This window comes from Vombatus ursinus, unplaced genomic scaffold (assembly GCF_900497805.2).
Source record: "Vombatus ursinus unplaced genomic scaffold, bare-nosed wombat genome assembly UNPS02014841.1, whole genome shotgun sequence".
Lineage (NCBI taxonomy): Eukaryota > Metazoa > Chordata > Mammalia > Diprotodontia > Vombatidae > Vombatus > Vombatus ursinus.
Window position 1 is genome coordinate 31,043,151 of NW_020954619.1, and position 19,424 is coordinate 31,062,574.

General features: G+C 36.4%; 1 protein-coding gene across 1 annotated transcript in view; it reads right to left on the reverse strand.

The window, feature by feature from the left end:
* DLGAP2 (DLG associated protein 2) overlaps positions 1-19,424 on the reverse strand; it is a 259,975-nt gene that overhangs the window by 151,255 nt on the left and 89,296 nt on the right. Inside the window, exon 3 of the mRNA XM_027840397.1 lies at positions 8,857-9,068. Coding sequence (XP_027696198.1) covers positions 8,857-9,068 — 212 coding nt within the window. The remainder of the gene's footprint in view (positions 1-8,856; positions 9,069-19,424) is intronic.

Sequence of the window (19,424 nt, forward strand, 5' to 3'; positions counted from 1 at the left end):
GTGAAAGTGATTCATTTAATTTAGAATCTCAGGAACTAGAAAAAAATTAGACAAGTGGGCCAAGAGTCATTGAGTCAATTAAACTTTTAGGGTTGAAGCATGGAAAGTTTTACATGAACTGATACAAAATAAAGGAAGCTGTAATGACTATAAACAGGGGTGAGGAAACTGCAGCCTTGAGGCCACATATGGCCCTCTAGGTCCTCAAGTGTGGCCCTTTGACTGAATCCAAACTTCCCAGAACAAATCCTTTTATTAAGGAATTTATAGTATAAATGATGTAAATGGAAAAAACAACCACAAAACAACAGCAACAAAAAAAATGTTGCAAAATTACAAAAAATAAACTTGGTTCCAAAGAACACATATAAGAAGATACTTATTCCTCCTTTGAACTCCTTTGAACAAATGGGGGGGAGGTCTATGGGTGTGGAATATTGCGGAGATTGTTGGATTTTTTTTTTTGATGTATCGATTGGTTTGGCTGAACTTTGTTTTCTTTTATTCCTCTTTTTAAAAACAGGGATGGCTTTCTAGGAGGGCAGAGTGGAGTAACAGAGGAGGAAATTTAGGTGATGTAAAAACAAAAACTATTAATAAAATTTATTAAAAACCTTAAGGTCTTTTGTACTTAACTGAGCTAAAGATTTATTCATTCATTCATTTAATTATTCATTCAACAATCATTTGTTACATGCCTATTATATGAAAAGAAGCACTGTTACAGACAGAATAAGCAAATAAAAAACTTGTAACCTAGAAGTTAATTCTAGTCTTTCTCAGCCTTTCAAATTCAGTGAAAGAACATTCTTCCAAGACAACTGGCTTAAAACCACCCTTCAATGTACACATTTTTCCTACCTTCTACTTAATACCTAGAGAAAAAGGGGGGGCTAGATGGACTCTGAGGTCCCTTCAAACTCTCAGGTTCTCTGACTCTCTTGCTTTTCTTATTATTCCTTCCAAGTGTTTTACTGGTTAATTCATTTTGAATAGCTCTACAGAAATTTATATTTAGGGAGGGTCAATCTAGTCTCTTTATCTGACAATGCACAGTCTTCAACTGGTGGGCCATGGTGCTGTCTCAGTCAGCCAATCAATCTACCATAAAAGGGTTGGGCGAGATGGTCTAAGATGTCCTCTCCAGCTCCAGACTCATGATCAATGATCAATATTCATTCAGAACTGACTATAGGGAAGGCACATTACCAGGCACTATTTAGTTTACTTGAGAAAATTTCAATTACAGCTCTCAATTCCAGAAAATAGTTCAAGCAATGACTCTATAGAAGTCCAATTAGGAAGCATATTATAATTATTAGTGAAAATGCTGAGGTTCTCTCCCTTCCCACATTTTATCAGCAGGAAGACAAGATGGTTTTCAGCAGAATCAGGCATTGTGGCTGTGTTCCAAGAAATAAACTTGAAATAGGACTTCTGTCGGAATCTAGATATTTCCTTCACAGCAGGCCTCATCATATTATATTCTTCCCAAAGAAAGATTGATAATAACCAATTAAAAATACAGTCTTCTAGGGCCTTAGTTAGGCAGATTTTGAAATAACTGCAGATCCTGACCATTCTGTGGCATTGCATAGTAAAGTGGGCTTCATATTAGCTCTCAGTGGCTTACTGGGACAAAATGAGAATCCAATGATAAGAAGGCGAACCCACAACTATCAAATTAAAATTAAAATTGATTACTGGGTTTGTGTTGTCACTTGATTGCATGTTTAAATACCACTAATGCTAACTATACTTGTTTGTTTGTGCATATCAAGTGGAGAACAAAGCCCTTAGGGATATATTTTTTAAAATCTTATGCAGTTTTTTTTTTATCATCTGAATCGCTGCATCTTAAAAGATTTTGTAAATCAGCTCCTGCTGCTAGAGTTTTATGATGTAAAAGTGAATAAAGATTCAGTACACTGCTAAATCAGATTATTTAAAATTCTACCTTAAATAGGATTTTGCAGCTTTCAATTTCTTTTCTAAAAATCCTCTAAATGGAATACAAAATGCAGGATTAATTTATTGGTAAAATAGTAAATTACGTCAATTAAAGTGATTCCCAAACCTTCTTGTCTCAGTGAACACCTGGAAGTGTGAAAAACAATTACTATTAGTGAATTTTGTTGGTATTTTTATAGGGGCAGAAAGGGACAAGCTGTAGTAGCTACCTTAAACTTTTGGTTCTGGTTCACAGCAATGCCATTTTCTTCTCTTCTTCAAGATTTATAGTTATAATTCTCTTTGTTATGTCTCCTATAGCATCCGCTTCCTTTACTTTTCCTGCTAACATCCTAGACTAGGTTCTGTTCTGGTCATCATGCACTAAATTTTAATGGTTCATGGTGTCTGCAGAGATAGAGTGGAAAGGACTTTTAACTTGAAATCTGGAGACCTGAATTTGAATAGGAGCTCTAATGTTTACTAGATGAATGACTTCAGGCAAATCACTCAACCCTCTGAGCCTTAGTTGCCTTATCTAGAAAATGTTTGTACTCCTTTCATCATGGGGTTATGAAGAAAGCATTTCATAAATCTCAAAATATTCACTACAAAAATAGTGAGCCATTCTTTTCAAAAAGAAGAAACAAAGGATGAGTACAAAGAGACTATTGTTGGTGTTGAGGTTTAGGGATATTGAGAGCAAGAGATGAGGGTCCTGCCTGAATGAATTCCACCCAAGCCTACTTTCAGTCAAACACAAGGTTTATTAAGGATCCACCATATTGGCCAGACTCTTAAAGAATCTGAGAATTGGCAAGATTTTTAATAATCTGAGCATTTGTATGGCTAATGCAGTGAGCCAGATTTTAAAGAATCTGAGCACCTTAATGGAGGCCAGATGGACTTTATATACATAAAGACTGTGGGAGGGATCTAGGAGTGGCCAAGTAGTTTGGGGTGACTGAAGGAGGGGTCTGGGAGAAGGGGTCTAGGGAGGATCTTGATGGGAGTGCCTGTAGGATCAATAATGGGATACAGGATCAAGGGTGGGAAGTGGCTGGGGGGAATAGGGTGGCAATAGGGAGGTAACAGACAATGAAAGTTGGCCTTGGTTAAGGGTGACTGAGAATTGGGAAATTGGACTTAGGAGATAATGGAAGGCCAGTTGACAGGATTATAGCTTCAGGGAATGCTAGAGACTTCCTTGATCAAGTGGGAGTTCAAGGAGAGTCCAAGGTGCGGTTTTCTAGGACCTGTAAACAAATGGGACCCAAATTCTTTTTGGGTTAAGGGGCAAAGATCTTGGCTTAGGCCAGTACCCCATCATTGAGAAGTAGAAATGGTAACTTAATCCATGACCCTCGGCAATTTACTTCAACATTCTGAGCCTCAGTTTCCTCAATTCTGAAATTTAGGAAATTGGACTAGCTATTCACTGAGGTCCTTTTAAGTCCTAAATCTTATGAACCTTTATGAACATTTATGAACATTTAACCATATCATGGTACTTAGGGAAAGAAAAAAAAACACAACAGCAACAAGTGCAGACTAAATGAAATAACATTGAAAATGATTAGTAAATCTAATAAAGTCCAGATAATGAATTTTAAGAGTTTGGGGAATTTTCCAACCCCTTCTTAGGTAAGTTTCTTTAGCTCCCACTATACTCCAGTTAGATAGTGTTCTCTAGATGCATAAGGCTATACTAATTTGCTTTACTCATTCTCAGATTGTTGAGACCTAAAGGTTTAGGGATGGTGGGACCCAAAATCATGACACGGGGGTCCTGCCTGAATGAATTCAACCCAAGTCTTCTTTCAGCCATAAGGTTTATTAAAGATCTGCCATGTTGGTCAGACTTAAGGAATCTGAACATTGTGAGCTGTTGGCTAGGTTCTTAAGGAAACTGAGCAGTAGCTAGATTTTAAGAATCTGAGCACCTTAATGGAGACAAGATGGACTTTATATACAGAAAGACTGTGGGAAGGATCTAGGAGTGGCCAAGTAGTCTTGGGGGGGGGGATTGTGAGGTAATAGAATGCCAGGGACTGGGACCTGGACCACGTGGCCAAGGGAGAATAGAGTGTAGATAGGATTAAGGGTGGGAAGTAGCCTGGGGCCATAGGGAGGTAAGACAATAGAGGGCTAGGCTAGGTTAAGGGTAACAGAGAATTGGGAGATTGGGCATAGGAAGATAAGGAAAGGCCAGGCCATGTGGTAAAGTCTAGGGTTTTTCATTTCTGGGGTCCAGATCCCATCCCCATCAAGATCTGGTCAATTTCTAAGACTTTTCCTTCCTACTTTTCTCTCATCCAAAAGTTTTTGTTTTGTACTGTAGTCCATTTATTGCTTTAATGTCTCCCCTAACCAGATGATGTCCAAATCTATATATTCATCCCCAAACTCTAGTCCTGTATTTCTAACTATTGGCTGCACATCTTCCCCTGAATGCTCCTTCAGATTCTCATATTAACATGTACAAAGTGGAACTGATCTTTCCCCTTTGACCATTTTCCAAATTTCTCTATTTCTTCTGATGGCACCACCATCCTCTCAGTCACCTAGATTCAAACCTTCAAAGTCATCTTTGACTCTTCCCTCGCTCCCATTTCATTGCCAAATCCTATTGTTTTTTTCTCTGCTGTATCACTTGTATCTACCTCCTCCTCTTCACTTTTATCTCAACCATTTTCTTACTTCTCCCATAGACTTTTAAAATAGCTCCCTAACTGGTTATCATGCCTCTATTTATCTCCTTTCCAAGATACTTTTCATTCCATTGACCAAATGATCTTACTAAGGAATTGCTATAATTGTTTACTTATTTGTATAATTGTATAATTATTTGTATAATTGTTTGTTTTTTATCACTTGTCTACTCAAAAACCTGCAGTGGTTCCCTGTTGCCTACTGAATAGGATACAAACTCCTAGTTCTGTCATTCAGGGTACTCATTAACTTGGTTCTTACTTAATTTTCCAGGTTTATTTCACTTCTCTCCCCTTCATGTTTCATTGTCCTACCTTCCACTCCTCCTCATCCTGCCATATCCTGTCTATAGTCTTTGCTCATTACATTCCCCCAGGCCTGGGCATACCAAGTAGATAGTGATAGAGTGGATAGAGTGTTGGGCCAGGAGTTTGGAAGACCTGATTTTAAATCTGGACTTAGATATTTCTTAGCTGTGTGACCTTGGACAAGTCACTTGATCTCTCTTTGCCTCAGTTTTCTTATCTGTAAAATGGGGATGATAATAGCACCTACCTCACAGCATTGTTGTAAGGATCAAATGAGATACTATTTGTAAAAAGTGCTTATCAGAGTACCTGACACATAGTCAGTACTATATAAACACTTATCCCCTTCCTCTTTGCTTCCCCTCATGCTTGAAATAGATTACTTCTATACTTGTCATTGTCTGTTGAAGTCTTTCCCTTTTTTCAAAGCCCAGATGAGATGCCGTGAAGCCTTTCTTGATCACCCCAGGTGAAAGTTGTACATTCTCTTCAAATTTCTCATAATACTGCCTAGATCTCTCATTTGAACTTAATCTGACTTATCCTTGAATCATAGTTTGTATACATATGTGTACTTGCCATTCTTGCTAGTCATTAAATTACAAGTTACATTAGAGCAGAACTTGCATTATATCTTTTATTATATACACAATGTCTTGCTTTGTGTAGGCAACTGTATATCCCACTCTTGTGAAATGCCATGTAAAATACATTTGGGGGAATAAATGTATAATACTATTAACTTTTAACCACTGTCAATTCCCAGACTGTCCAAGTTCATAGAGGCATCAGCATGGTATACTAGAAAGAATTTTGGATTTGGAGTCAAAAGATCTGGTTTTAACTTTTCAGTTATGCTATTTGCTATCAGTGAATTTAGGTAGATCACTTCACCTTCTTTGGCCTCAGCTTCTTCAGCTGTGAAATGAGGGGCATATTGTGGAGGAATGTGTGATGATGTAGGTGGTGAAGTAGATAGCTTTCTTAGTACCTTCTGACTTTGGGCATCTTTGATTCTACATTATAGACTTGTGAGAGAAATGTGTTGTAAACCACAGTAAATTGGAGGAACTTCCAAATGAGTGTTGCCATCATGGTGAAAGGCCTCAAGACCATGTTATATGAGGATCATTTGAAGGAACTGGGAATATTTAACTTGAAGAAAAGACAAGTTAGTAGGTTATGTAATCATCTTCAAATATTTAAAGAGCTGTCCCTTGGGATAAGATTACATGTGTTTGGCCTGGTCCTAGTGGTAAGAAGTAGAAATAATGGATAAAAATTGCAAAGAGGAACATTTAAGCTTCATGTCAGGAAAGACTTCTTAACAATTATAGTTGTCTCAAAGTAGAATGGGTGGCCTTGGGAGAGAGTAGATTCTGCTATCTCCAAGTAGTTCAGTAGGCATCTTTAAATGAAGGTTGGAAATGTTGTAGAAAGGTTTCTTGATCAGGTGTGGATTGGACTAGATGTCTTCTAAGTCCTTACCAAATGAAGTAATGTATGTAGAGATCTTTGCAAACTTTAAAGCTCTGTGTAAATACAATCTATTATTATTCCAACTCTCACATTTGGTGATTGTATGATAAAGCTAAACTATTATCATTAGTAATGTGTAAGTTTGCATTCATCCTGTGTACATTTTCTGTTCAGAAATGGAGTTCTAACCTGAGCTCTGAAGGACAGGCTAGGAATCCAAAGTTTACCGCATATAAACCGTAAAGTAAATATGAATCACTTAGAAAAATTAAGAGCTGGCTCAATCAACAGGTTACACAGTAAGTGAATAAATAGTCCTCTAAAAGTTTGTGGAAAACATCCATCTTCCCCCCTACTGGTAATATTGAATTCCATCGTCGTATCTTTTTTACAAAGCATTTGCAATTGTGTCCAAGGGCACAGAAATGCCATTATTGTATGATGAGGAACATGATGATCATAGTTACATTGATTCTTCCAGGGATCCAATGAGAATAAATCCTGATTAATAATGCTTGCTGGGGCAGCTAGGTGGCACAGTGAACAGAGTGCCAGATCTAGAGTCAGGAAGACCTGAGTTCAAATCTGGCCCCAGACACTTACTAGGTGTGTGTACCTGGGCAAGTCACTTAACTCTATTTGCTTCAGTTTCCTCATCTGTAAAATGAGCTGGAGAAGGAAATAGCAAACCACTTTAGTATCTTTGCCAAGAAAACCCCAAAAGGTGTCACGAAGAGTTGGACACAACTGAAAAAATGACTAAACAACAAACAACAGTAATGCTTGACTAACTTTAGCATTAATATGGTTCATTTTATTTCTAAATCATCAAGCCTTTGTGAAACATTGTCTTTTAGCAGCTTGTAAATTCAAGGTTGTCAAAATGAAATTTTTCTAGAACCCAAAATGAATTTTTCTTCCTGAAGATAATCATAACTTTGTCTTTTGCTTTAATAGACATGACCAAATTTCTATTTTAGTTTGACAGTATGCCCCACAAATCAGTACAGGCTGTTTTGAAGATACAATATCCCTACAGGTTTTCAGTTGTAGTTGTTTCACTTTCTGAACTGAAATTAATGACCCTATTAATATATTTTCAATTTTCTAAGTGACTTTTCCACATGTAGTTGGCAAAATCCTCTCAGATTTCACATATCACCTGACTTGCCCCTCACTGATGCATTTATCATGAGAGAGAATACAAGTTGCAAACCTCAGAGCTTCATGTAAATGCTTTTTTGTTGTTGTTCAGTCATGAGTGGCTCTTTGTGACCCCATTTGGGGTTTTCTTGGCAAAGATACTAGAATGGTTTGCCATTTTCTTCTCCAACTCATTTTACAGATGAGGCAACTGAGGCAAATAAGGTTAAATGACTTGCCCAGCATCACATAGCTAGTAAAGTGTCTGAGGTGGAATTTGATCTTAGGTCTTCCTGACTCCAGGCCAGCTGTTCTCTCCACTGCACCACTTAGCTGCCCAAATGCTAGCTAAATGTCACCTATTATCATGCAATGTGTGTATTAAGGCTAATGATATAGGGGTCTTATCCTGTGGTAGACTGGAAATTACATGAGGGCAAGACCATGGCTCAGCCAAACTTTGTGTCTCCTCCAACTTTTTTTGTATTGTTTTTTGTGCTATATTTTGTGCTATATTTTACTGTGTTTCATGTGTTCACAGGGGAAAGATGGCAGTTATATCCATTATATCAATTTCTTGATTAGTTCTTAGACATGTTAAGTCAATTTAATAGCTAACTTTTTTTCCCAAGAAAATGTTCTGTGAAGGAACAAATGGGAAGACCCAATTAGTGCAGATATACAAGCAAAGCATTGTTTAAGTTTATAATATTTGTACTTCATACCCAGACAAAGCTTTTCAAGAAAAGCCTCCACTACTTTTATGTTTTGGTGTAAATGGAAAATAGACAATAGTGTCACCAATCCAGCAGGCTTTTGTCATGGCAAAAAAAAAAATTGTACATTTTCTCACCAGAAAACACAAGCTAAATACCTGGAAAGATGCAATTGTATTATTGAAGGAATTTTTTTTTTAAATTAAGATTTCTGCAGCAAGGAAAATCAATCTGCCTAGTGATTTAAATTTTTAATACTTTTTCATAATTAAAAACATTATATGAATTGGTTAGACAGGTATTTTTAGAAAAAAAATTGACATTGAAATTGCACACTAAGATATCATGAGGTTCTAATAAGATCAGAGCAAAAAGGACCGTTTATTTTCAAAAAGAAAGTTTTACATGGCATGTTACATATTCACTTCAGTCATTATTTTATGAAAGTGATGACAGCTGAGGAAAGGTGGAAAAGTTTTCATCAGAAAAGAGTTCTAGAACAATGGTGAACTGTTTTAGAAAAAGGAAGAAGAGTTAGCAAGCCTTACGTTTGGTGATCTCCAAGCGGTCTCTGTCCAATGGACTTTAACAACGCCTCTGGTCGGACTGCTACTTTTGGTGAAGTTTTGGGGCTAGAGTCAGATTCTCCGCTCTCCTCATCTCCCATGGCTTTAATATAACTCCCACTCCTCATTCTCCTGCAGGGTATCTCCTCATCTTTCCCGCCAGTGGGGTACCCTCCCCATTCATCTTGAGGCACCTGGGACATAGCACAAATACACAACACACATATATCTTGTTATATATAGGGGCTTTTTTATTTCTGGCTACTTTTTTCTTCTAAGAATTTCTACTGTCTTTTGAAGACATAAGTCTGTGTGGTTATTTATGATTTAAAACTCAAGACATAAAGGAAGAGCTCATCTTAACATTATACTCTTCCCATCCTAAAAGGAAATTGAAAACAGAATAAAGTTGAAATGAGAGTTGTTTACCGTATATTAAGTATAAACCAACTGATTACTTGAGTTTGGAACTTGTGCTGAGCTAATGGCTATATCCAGATGGAGGAGTGAATTACATGCCCGGGGAGCCAAATTGTATATTTAGGGAGCAGAATCAAACTGTATATATCACTTTTCCAAGAAACACACTATTCCTTGACTCTTTAAAGCAAAGGAGAATCAGAACTCTTTGAGAACAGGAACTGTTTTTTGTATTTTGCCTTTCTGTATCCCTCCTACCTACCTACCACCATACCTGGAACATAGTAGACACTTAACAAAATACAAATACTTGTTGGTTGTCTGACTTTTGCTTGCTCTTTTGTATAGAGGTGAACTGTACATAAATTGGTATTTTTTTCTTCTATAATATGTTATCAGCTAAGATTCTACCTCTGCCTCATTCAATGTTTGTTGATATTCTTCAACTTTGAGTGTTAACTTAAATATGACAATAAAGTATATTAATACCTTGCTATTTGTTATGACAATGAAAAATTCCATATTTCCTATGTTAAAATAAGCAAGCTAAAAAATGGGAACAGGCTTAACAACAGGATTGTTGTGTTTGTTTGCTTATTTTTCCTGTAGCCAAAAGATTTTTTTCTAAGCTGTGCCTGCAGCTCTGGGTATATATTTCAACTTGAATGAGCATCTGGCAGGCCTTGGTAAAGTTGACTATATGGTCAAATCCACATTTTTGAAAGCCAAAAACATCAAGCAAAAGGTGACATTTTAGTTTGGTAAATACAGCATAACATTTGCTGGACTTTTTACACATCAGTCTCAAGTATCATGTAATGAAAATGCCTTGTACTGTGAATATAGAAAAAAATCAAAAATTGAAAAAAAAAAGAAAAGAAAAAATTGTCATCTCTGGGAATAGCCATTCCAAATTTCCTATTTCAGAACTCCATATTTTAAGTATTTTCAGTGAATACATCTCCCCCATCATATATTTCTCGATTTTGAATGTTAACTTGAATATGACAATAAAGTATCCTTAGTCCTCTTATTTTTTCTCCCTATATACTCATATTTCATGATCTCAACTTCCATGAGTTCAATTATCATGTCTAGGCATTTGATTCTTAGATGTTTATTTAACCCTAGTCTCTTAAGTGTACTCCATTCCCTACATTACTACCTGCCTATTGGACATTTCAAACTAAATATCCCCAAAGAATCTGGTTAACTATTTCCATATAGAATTCTTCTTTCCACAAATCCACCCTTCTTCTGAACTTTCATGTTTCTGTTGAGGGAACCACTTTCTTTTCAATTACTCAGTTACACAACCTTGGTGTAATCCTCAACTCCTATCTCTCAGTCACCACAAGTATCCAGTCAGTTGACAAATCTTGTTTCTTTCTCTATAACAACTTTCATGTATGTTTACTTCCCACTATTCACACATCTGCAACTCTAGTTCAGGCCCTCATCATCTTTCTCCTGGACTATTGCACTAGCCTTCTACCTTAAGTCCTTCCCTCTTCCCATCTGTCTTCCACACAGCTGTCAAAACAATTCCTTAAGCATAGATTTCACCAAATAATGGTCCTCCCCACTGAATAAACTTCAAAGGCTTTCCATTACCTCTAAGATTAAATATAGACTCCTCTGCTTGCCATATAAAGCTTACCACCTGGCCTGTTCCAATCTTTTCAATCTTTATTCTTCTCCAGACTATATCCCCGATTCTCCCTGACTTTTCTTACAATATCCCACAAACCTCTTCATTATGGAAGCTCACTTTGCCCCTGGACTTCATACATTCAGGTCCTGGTAGCCCTTCTTTCTGATTGGCTGGTTCCTTTTAGAACCTCCATTTTAAGCAGGAGGCCCAGGTCAGACTTATCTTCATACCTCTACAGGCTACATTCCTGACTTTCTCAGACTCTAGATTTTGTCTACAATGCCTTATGCCAGGTGCCTTCATTTCCCCCCCTTCTTCCTTTTGGCTCCCTTTTATGTGTTTTCTTGACACATTAGAATATAAGTTACTTGAAATCAGGAGTTTTCTTTCTGCTTGTATTTATATTCCTTGTACTTATCCCAGTGCCTGACACATAGAAAGTGCTTAATAAAACCTTGACTTATTTGACATTACATTACTCCCCTCTACACACTCTGAGGTCTAGCCATGCTGGCCTACCTGATGTTCCTCATGAACATACCCGCTCTTCTCTCTGTCTTTGTATTGTCTGTTCTCCATGATGTCCCCTCTGAACTCCTACTTTTAGAATGCCTGGCTTCTTTTAAGACTCCATTCAACCACTATCTCATGTAGGAGAACTTGCCTAGTCCTCCAGCTACTGGTGCCATCCTCTGTAAGGATACCTTCCATCTACTCTGTATTTGTCTCATATTTGTTGATTAATTTCTGTTTTTTCCTGCATCAGAATGTAAATTCCTTGAGGACAGGGACTGTTTTTTCTTCCTTTTTATATCCCTGATAGTTAGTATAGTACATGGTATATAGTAAATGCTTAATGGATGCTTATTGATTAATTAAAATGGGATAATGTAGGTAAAATGCTTTCCATATCTTAAAACACTATATAAATATGAGTTATTATTATGTACAAGTACTAGAAATATCTGTGATTTTCTTATTCTGAGAAACTTGTCCTATCCAGATAGATCTGTAAACCTTCTGTGATTTAGTAAATAAGGTCTCAAGAGTGTTCTGAGGCAAAAGTTAAGTGATTGCCTAGTGTCACACAGGGAGTAGTGTCAGAGGTGGGAAATAATTAAAGGTCTTCATTATTCCAAGCCCAGCACTGTCTTCACTAAGCCAGGTTGACTTTTCATACTGTCAGCTGAAAAAAAGATGCTACTAGCACTCCATTCTAATCTTTCTATTCTGTTACAGTTAGTCAAGTATTTTATTAAACTGAGACCTAAAATCATGAGACATGTTAGAACCTACTATTAAAAGCCCTTTTGATTTATTTTCTAAAAAGTACATGTCTACAACATTAATATGAGGTATAATTCATTGCCTTCAGTATAAAAAGAAAGAACAGAGAAAGTAAAGAGGAAAAGAAACATTTTTTTTGAAGGTAGATGACACAGTAGAAAGAACACCTGGAGTCAGAATACTTGGATTCAAACACTGCCTCTGATGCTACTTGTATTTTCTAAGGCAAGTCACTTACTTTCTCTGAATCTCAGTTTTCTTAAATGTAAAATGAGAGGGTTGGGCTCGATGGCCTCGGAGGTCCCTTCTAGCTCCATATCTACGACCCTGTGGCAGGAACTTTATTACTGGCTCTATTTACATGGACTGTCCTTGAACTCTAGTGAGTAAGGAGTTAACTGGGTGACCTCAGTCAATTTACTGCACCTTTTTGGGCCTCAGTTTACTCATTTGCAGAATAAGCATTAATAGTATCAGTCCCACTTACATGTCTTAGACAAATCACTTAACACCTCTGAGTCTCATCTTCCTCATTTGTGCATTTTATTAGATAATATAGCATTATTCTATTCTGTTCACAATGCTGTAATGTACCAAATTCATAGGGTTGTTGTGCTGATCAAATGCTGTAACATATCTAAAAGTCAAATGTAAACCATAAAGTAACATATAAATGTCAAGTCTCATTACAACCTCACAGTATTGCTGTGAAGACCAACATTTTAGAAGGTATGTTGACGATATGGATAATATCTAGAGGAGGGTGACAGTGATGGTAAAGGACTTTGAGTTCCTGCCATATAAGCACTGGGGGCAAGTTAAGCCCAGAAGGGAGAGCCTGGTTAGGGAATGGAAAGATTGTAGCTGTGTTCAAATGTTTGAAGGGCTATAATGGAGAAGAGGGATTTGCTCTGCTTGACCTCAGAAAGCAGAACTAAGAGCCACAGGTGAAAGTCATAATCAATCACTCAAGTATTTATTGAGCGCTTACCTTGTGAGTACTGTTAGGGACTAGGGATAAAAGAGACACATCTATGAAAGCAAAACCTTTCCAACAATTGGAGGCATCCCCAGGTAAAAACTGCTGCTTTGGGAATCTCCATTCATTGGAGATTTTCACATAAAGACAGAATGAGAGGGATTTTTTTGGGGGGGGTGGTATTGGGACTAAATGGCTGCTATGGCCTCTTACAAAAGAAAGTCTGTGAACTTATAAAAATCATTTTGTAAATCATAAAATAATATAGATAAGAAGTCTTTCCTGATTCTCCTTAAAGGAAAGTGCCTTTTGGTTGATGATTATCTCAATTTTTTAACCCTACCTGTATCTTTTGTTGTGGACCTCATTGTCTGTGAGCTTTTTGAGAGCAGGGACTATTTTATGCCTTTCTTTGTATCCCTAGCATTTAGCAGGGTCCCTGGCACATAGTAGGCACTTGAAATGCATGTTGTCTGTATGACTATTATTATTATTTTAAAAAGAGGATAACATATTGAAAGTCCCTTGTAAACCATAAAGCAATCTATTCACGTCAGCTACTATTATCATATTATAGGGATATTAGAAAGATTGGTGAGATTCATGTATATAAAAGCATTCTGAACACTATGGGGCACTCTGCAAATATAAAATGGTATTATTATTGGCTTTCTTATAAAATGATGGTATCTAAAATTCCTTTTAACTAACATTCTATGTTTAATGTAATAACAATGATCATTGGAGGAAGAGATAATAAAAGAAGAATAATTAGAACTATATCAGAAAGAAAACCCATTAATATAAAAGGTTATAGTGGATGAATGGAAATATAATCCTATAATAAAAACATATACTCTCCTTCCTCAACCCCTCCCCCCCCAAAAAACCTCCAAACCCAAACCAAACCTCCCATAGGATCATAAATATAAATTGTACTGTAGTTTGTTTGTCAGAGACAATGTCCTATAGTCAACAGAGAGCTGATCTCTGACACATACAGGCTGTACAACTAAGGATATATTATTTAAACTCTTAGTGTCCCCAGGCAACATTCTAAGACTAACACTTGCAGATTAGGTTTTGATCTGTCTTAGTAGATAGTATTACCTCACTGTAAAGTCTCTATACTAATGAAATCACAGGTCCAGTAAAACCATTTCATATATACATACACATACATACATGTGTATATACACACACATATATGTATGTGTGTATTTGTCTTCAAGAAATTATTAAATAATATTCAGCACTGATCTGAACCTTACCAGCATTTCATTCTGGTCTCCACAACTGGAAAAGAATATGAAGAATTGGGAAAGGACATGTGAGTTATAAATCCACTGGGAAAGGAGATGAATTCAACAAGTGTCTATTATTGAAAAATTAAAGGGGTCACATCCCAAAGAGCATTAAAAATAAGGAGCATCCTAATGATAGTCTTCAAATATGTGAAGGCTCATTGAAAAGAGGATGGCCAGGTATTGTTACATGAGTGAGCTCAGTTTCCCTTGCTACCAGTTTCCTGGTAATAAGGCATAACCGATATTCTGGGTAACACTGGAAGGAGTGACAGGATGAAATTGTTGAGCTACTCTCACAGATTTTAAACAAAAGGACTGATTCTTAATTTATATGAGATCCTGTTTCTGGAAAGGTTTGGACTCTCTGACTTTAAAAGTCCTATCAAACTCAGAAGTTCTTTGAATTCTATGACTGGATGGGTAGATCCAAAGGATCTCTCGGGGATTTACTCATTTTAGCAAACAGGTAGGAATTTTCTACTGTGTATAAAGTCCTGTGCTAGGTACTCTGAAAGATACAACAATTAAATAAAACATAATCCTTCTCTTGCTTTAAACTCATAGTCTTTCCAAGGGAATAAAATGCAAACACAAGTAACTATAGTGTTAATGTAACTGATTTATATAATAGAGTTATTAAAGAGATACAAAGCAAACTTCTTTGTGAATCAACATCTTTGTGAGTTAATAATGGTAATTACTAACAGATAGGAGAAACTTCATGGAAGAAACCGTGTTTGAGTTGGATTTTAAAGAATGTGTAGGAACTAACTCAACATGAGATTTAGAGATAAAATGTTGTCAAGGGACGTGAATTTTAGTTTGTTTTTACATCTCTATGTATGTTGTAACCTAGCACATGGTAGGTCCTTATTAAATGCTTATTGATTGTTTGATTGATTGATAGAGATGGAAGGGACCTTAAGATCTATAGATCTCATTTTGCCGAGGAAATAAATGAGGCCTAGAGAAATGACTTGCTCAAAGTCACAACAGATCTGAGATTTGAACTCAGCTCCTCTAAATTTAAATCCATTCCTTGTAATGCCTTATTCAAGTGAAGAAGTGAGAGAGTGACATTGAATTGTAGTTGTTCAGTCATGCCCAACTCTTATTTGTGACTACATGGACCATACTATTCATGGAATTTTCTTGGCAAAGATACTGGAGTGGATTTCTATTTCCTTCTCCAGTGGATTAAGGCAAAACAGACTTGCCCCAGGATCACACAGCTAGCAAGCATATGAGGCTGGATTTAGGTCTTCTGACTCAAGGCCCAACTCTCTATCCATTGAGTCATCTAGCTGCCTCCTTATAGACATATTGAATATCTTATTATGATATTTAGGACTTAGAATGTACTTCATAAATATTATTTTGTTTTATTTCCACAACAATCCTGGGGGGTAGGTGCTATTATTATCCCCATTTTTCAGATGAGGAAACTAAGGCATATAGAGGTTAAATAACTTTAACTGGATTTTAACTTGGGTCTTCCTGACTCCAGGCCCAGCACTAAATCCACTGGGCTACCTAGCTGCCACATAGATCTCTATATATCTTGTCTTTCCCATTAGAATTTGAGGTAGGCTGTGCAAGTCACTTAACTTCTGTTTGCTTTAGTTTCCTTATCTGTGAAAAAAAACTCTTTGTGAACCTTGAAGTACTACATAAATACGAATTATTATTATAATATTTTGGGGGATACCTCAGGAAACATCTCTTTCTCTGTAATGATTCAGTATTACTGACAATCTGTCATAGATTGTGCCAGAGTATCAAAATCAAAATTCCAAAACAGGTAAGTGACTTTACAACTTACAAATAAGCAAATAAATAAAGCATTTTACAATAGTTACCAGACCCTGAAATCCCCATCTGCAGACTTTTGCAGCTGCTAATTGTGAATAATTACCCTAATTATCTACTTCCATATAGTGATGAGTACTGATATTTATAATTTCTAAAAAACCTCTTTTTTTCCCCTGAGGTGGATATTAGCCCACGTTCTGGTATGTGAAAAAGTTATAGATTCATAACACTTAGAACTAGAAGAAGATTTTGGTAATAATCCAACTCTCATGTTATATAAATGAGGAAACTGAAATGCAAAGAAAAGTGACTTGCCCAAAGTCACATATATACTAAGGAATTGATATAGCTCTCAATTAATAGTCTTCTAACTCTAATTTCCCAGAGAGAAAAGGCTCTATTGAGTGCTAAAAGCTACATCCTCTCAGGAAACCTACTTCAAACCAAAAAACTCCAAAATAATAAAACAAACCAAAATCTTTATAAACAGGGAGAAGAAAAATAAACCAGGAATCAACACTCTTTTCTTCCCAAAGCTTATCTGAGAACAACGTGTTATTTCTATTAAATATTTGAAGTCAAGCCCCCTGTAGACAGTTAGATGTCTTGGGGATTACTTATCTGAGAGTTTTGCCCAGCACCAAGTACACAGTGGTGATATAGTTAATCTAGGAGAGAAGTTCTCAACTTTTTGGTTTCTGTATCCCTTTTCGCTCTTAAAAATTATTGAAGACATCAAAGAGCTTTTGTTTAATGTGATTTATGTCTATAGATATGTGTTAGAAATTAAAATTGAGACATTTAAATCTGTTCATTAATTTATTAATTCATTTAAAATAATAATAATATACTTATTACATGTTAACATGAATAATATATTTTATGAAAAATAACTACATTTTCCAAGATTAAAAATTAGTGAAAAGAGTGATATTGTTTTACCTATTTTTTGCAAATCTCCATGTCTAGTTTAATAGAAGATAAATGAATTCTCATATCTGCTTCTACATTCAATCTGTTGGGATAAATTGGTTGAAGTATATGAAGAAAATCTGGCCTTGCATAGACATATAGTTGGAAAATGGAGTAGTATTTAATAAGCAAATAACATCTTGTTATTATTACAAAATTTATTCTGACCTCAAAGACCCCCTGAAAAGGGTCTTGAGGACCCTCAGATGTCTGTGTATCACACTCTGGAAACCTCTCGTCCAGAGTTTAGATTTTTTTCAGGGAGATGTTTAATGACCAATAATCTATATCAAGAAAATCTTTAAAAGACCCCGTGGGTAGCAGTCAACAATTTTGGGTGATATGAAAGAGTCAACGTACTTCCTTTCCTTCGTTGCTGAGGTGGGGGACTGTTGGTATAGAATACAGCATATACTGTTAGATAAAGTAGTTATGTTGACTGGTTTTGCTGTAGAGTGTTTTTCTCATCTTTAAATCTTTTTTTTTTTTCACAAGAGAAAGCTTAGTGGGCTGTGAAGTTAAAGTGGATATACTTAGAAATGAATATGTTGTCAAAACAAAAGTGTCAACAACTACAAAAAAAAAAAGAAATAAAGCATACCAAAAAAAAAAAAAAAATCAAGCTTACCAAAGGGTTAGAAAAGACTCCAGGAGTATTTGAAGGGAATATCTGATTCATTATTTTTTAATGACTTACTAGCTTTTTACTGTGATTCTTCAAATAGAAAATGAAGAAATTGTGATTTAATGAGAAGAGTACTAGATCTGGATCTGAATCCTGCCTCTGACACTTATTACTTGTGGGATCTTGGGTAAGTTATATCTCTTCTCTGGGCCTCAATTTCTATATCTATGACTCAAATCAACAAACATTTATTAAGTAGCTACTATAGATGTCAAACACTGTACTAGGTGTCATGTATCTGCAGACCAAAATGAAATGTCCCTTCTCTAAAGGATTTTATATTTGACTGGTATGTAAAACAAAGAAGTTGGAATAGATGCTCTCTAAGGCTTCCATTTTTATGATTTTAGTAATAATACTCCCATACACATTCCCCACTCCTCTCTCTTTATTCCTTCAGTTATAATCCCCTCCCCTCCTTTGCCAAAGACCTCTTGCTCTCTCCAACGTTTTGCCAACAAAACTGTTTTAACTCCTCCAAGATGAGTTGTATGGAGTTCAAAGGTTCTCGTTTCAATTCAATTTAATTAAACTCACTCAGCATTTGTTAAACATCAGATTATGTGCCAGGTACTATGTTAGGCCAAGAATACAAATACAAAAAAAAAATGGAAGCATTCCTGTCCTAAAGGAGCTTACATTCTCCTGGGAGGAAACAATATACGCACAGTTAAGTCTATGTGAAATAGGTACAAAGTGAATAAAAAATAATTTTGGTAGAGGGAGAAAAGTACTAACAAGTGAGAGAAATAGGAAAGGCTTTTGGTAGGAGATTGAACTTTAGGTTAGCCTTAAAGGAAACTAGGGATTTGCAGGGTGAAAGGGAAGAAGGAAGACATTCTAGACATGATGGGTAGCCTGTACAGAGGCATAGATAGGAGAGATAGAATGCCATGTGTAAGGAACAAGGAGGTGAGTTTGACTGGAACATAAATGATGTGAGGTGGCGCAGTATAATTAGCTTGGAAAGACAGAGATGGAACCAGACTGTGAGAAGTTTTAAATGACAATGGGAGAGGCTGTATTTATTCCTAGAAGCAGTAGGGAGCCACTGAAGCTTCTGGTGCATGGAAGTGAGATAGTCAGAACTGTTTTAGGAATATTAATTTGGCATCTGTGTGGAGGATGAACTGGATGTGGGAGAGGCAAGTTGTAGGATACTCACTAGGAGGATATTGAAGTATGTCCCTCCCAGGGAAATATTAATTTTAATAATGTTTTTGTTTGGCTTAAGCCTAAGAAGTTCAGCTAATTATGAAACCTCAAGGTCCTATTATCTTGGTGGGTGGGAAGTGAGGGGATTCTCTCCCTCCCTTCCTTCCTTCCTTCTTTCCTTCCTACCTTCCTTCCTTAGCTTCCTTCCTTCTTTCCTTCCTACCTTCTTTTCTTCCTTCCTTCCTTCCTTCCTTCCTTCCTTCCTTCCTTCCTTCCTTC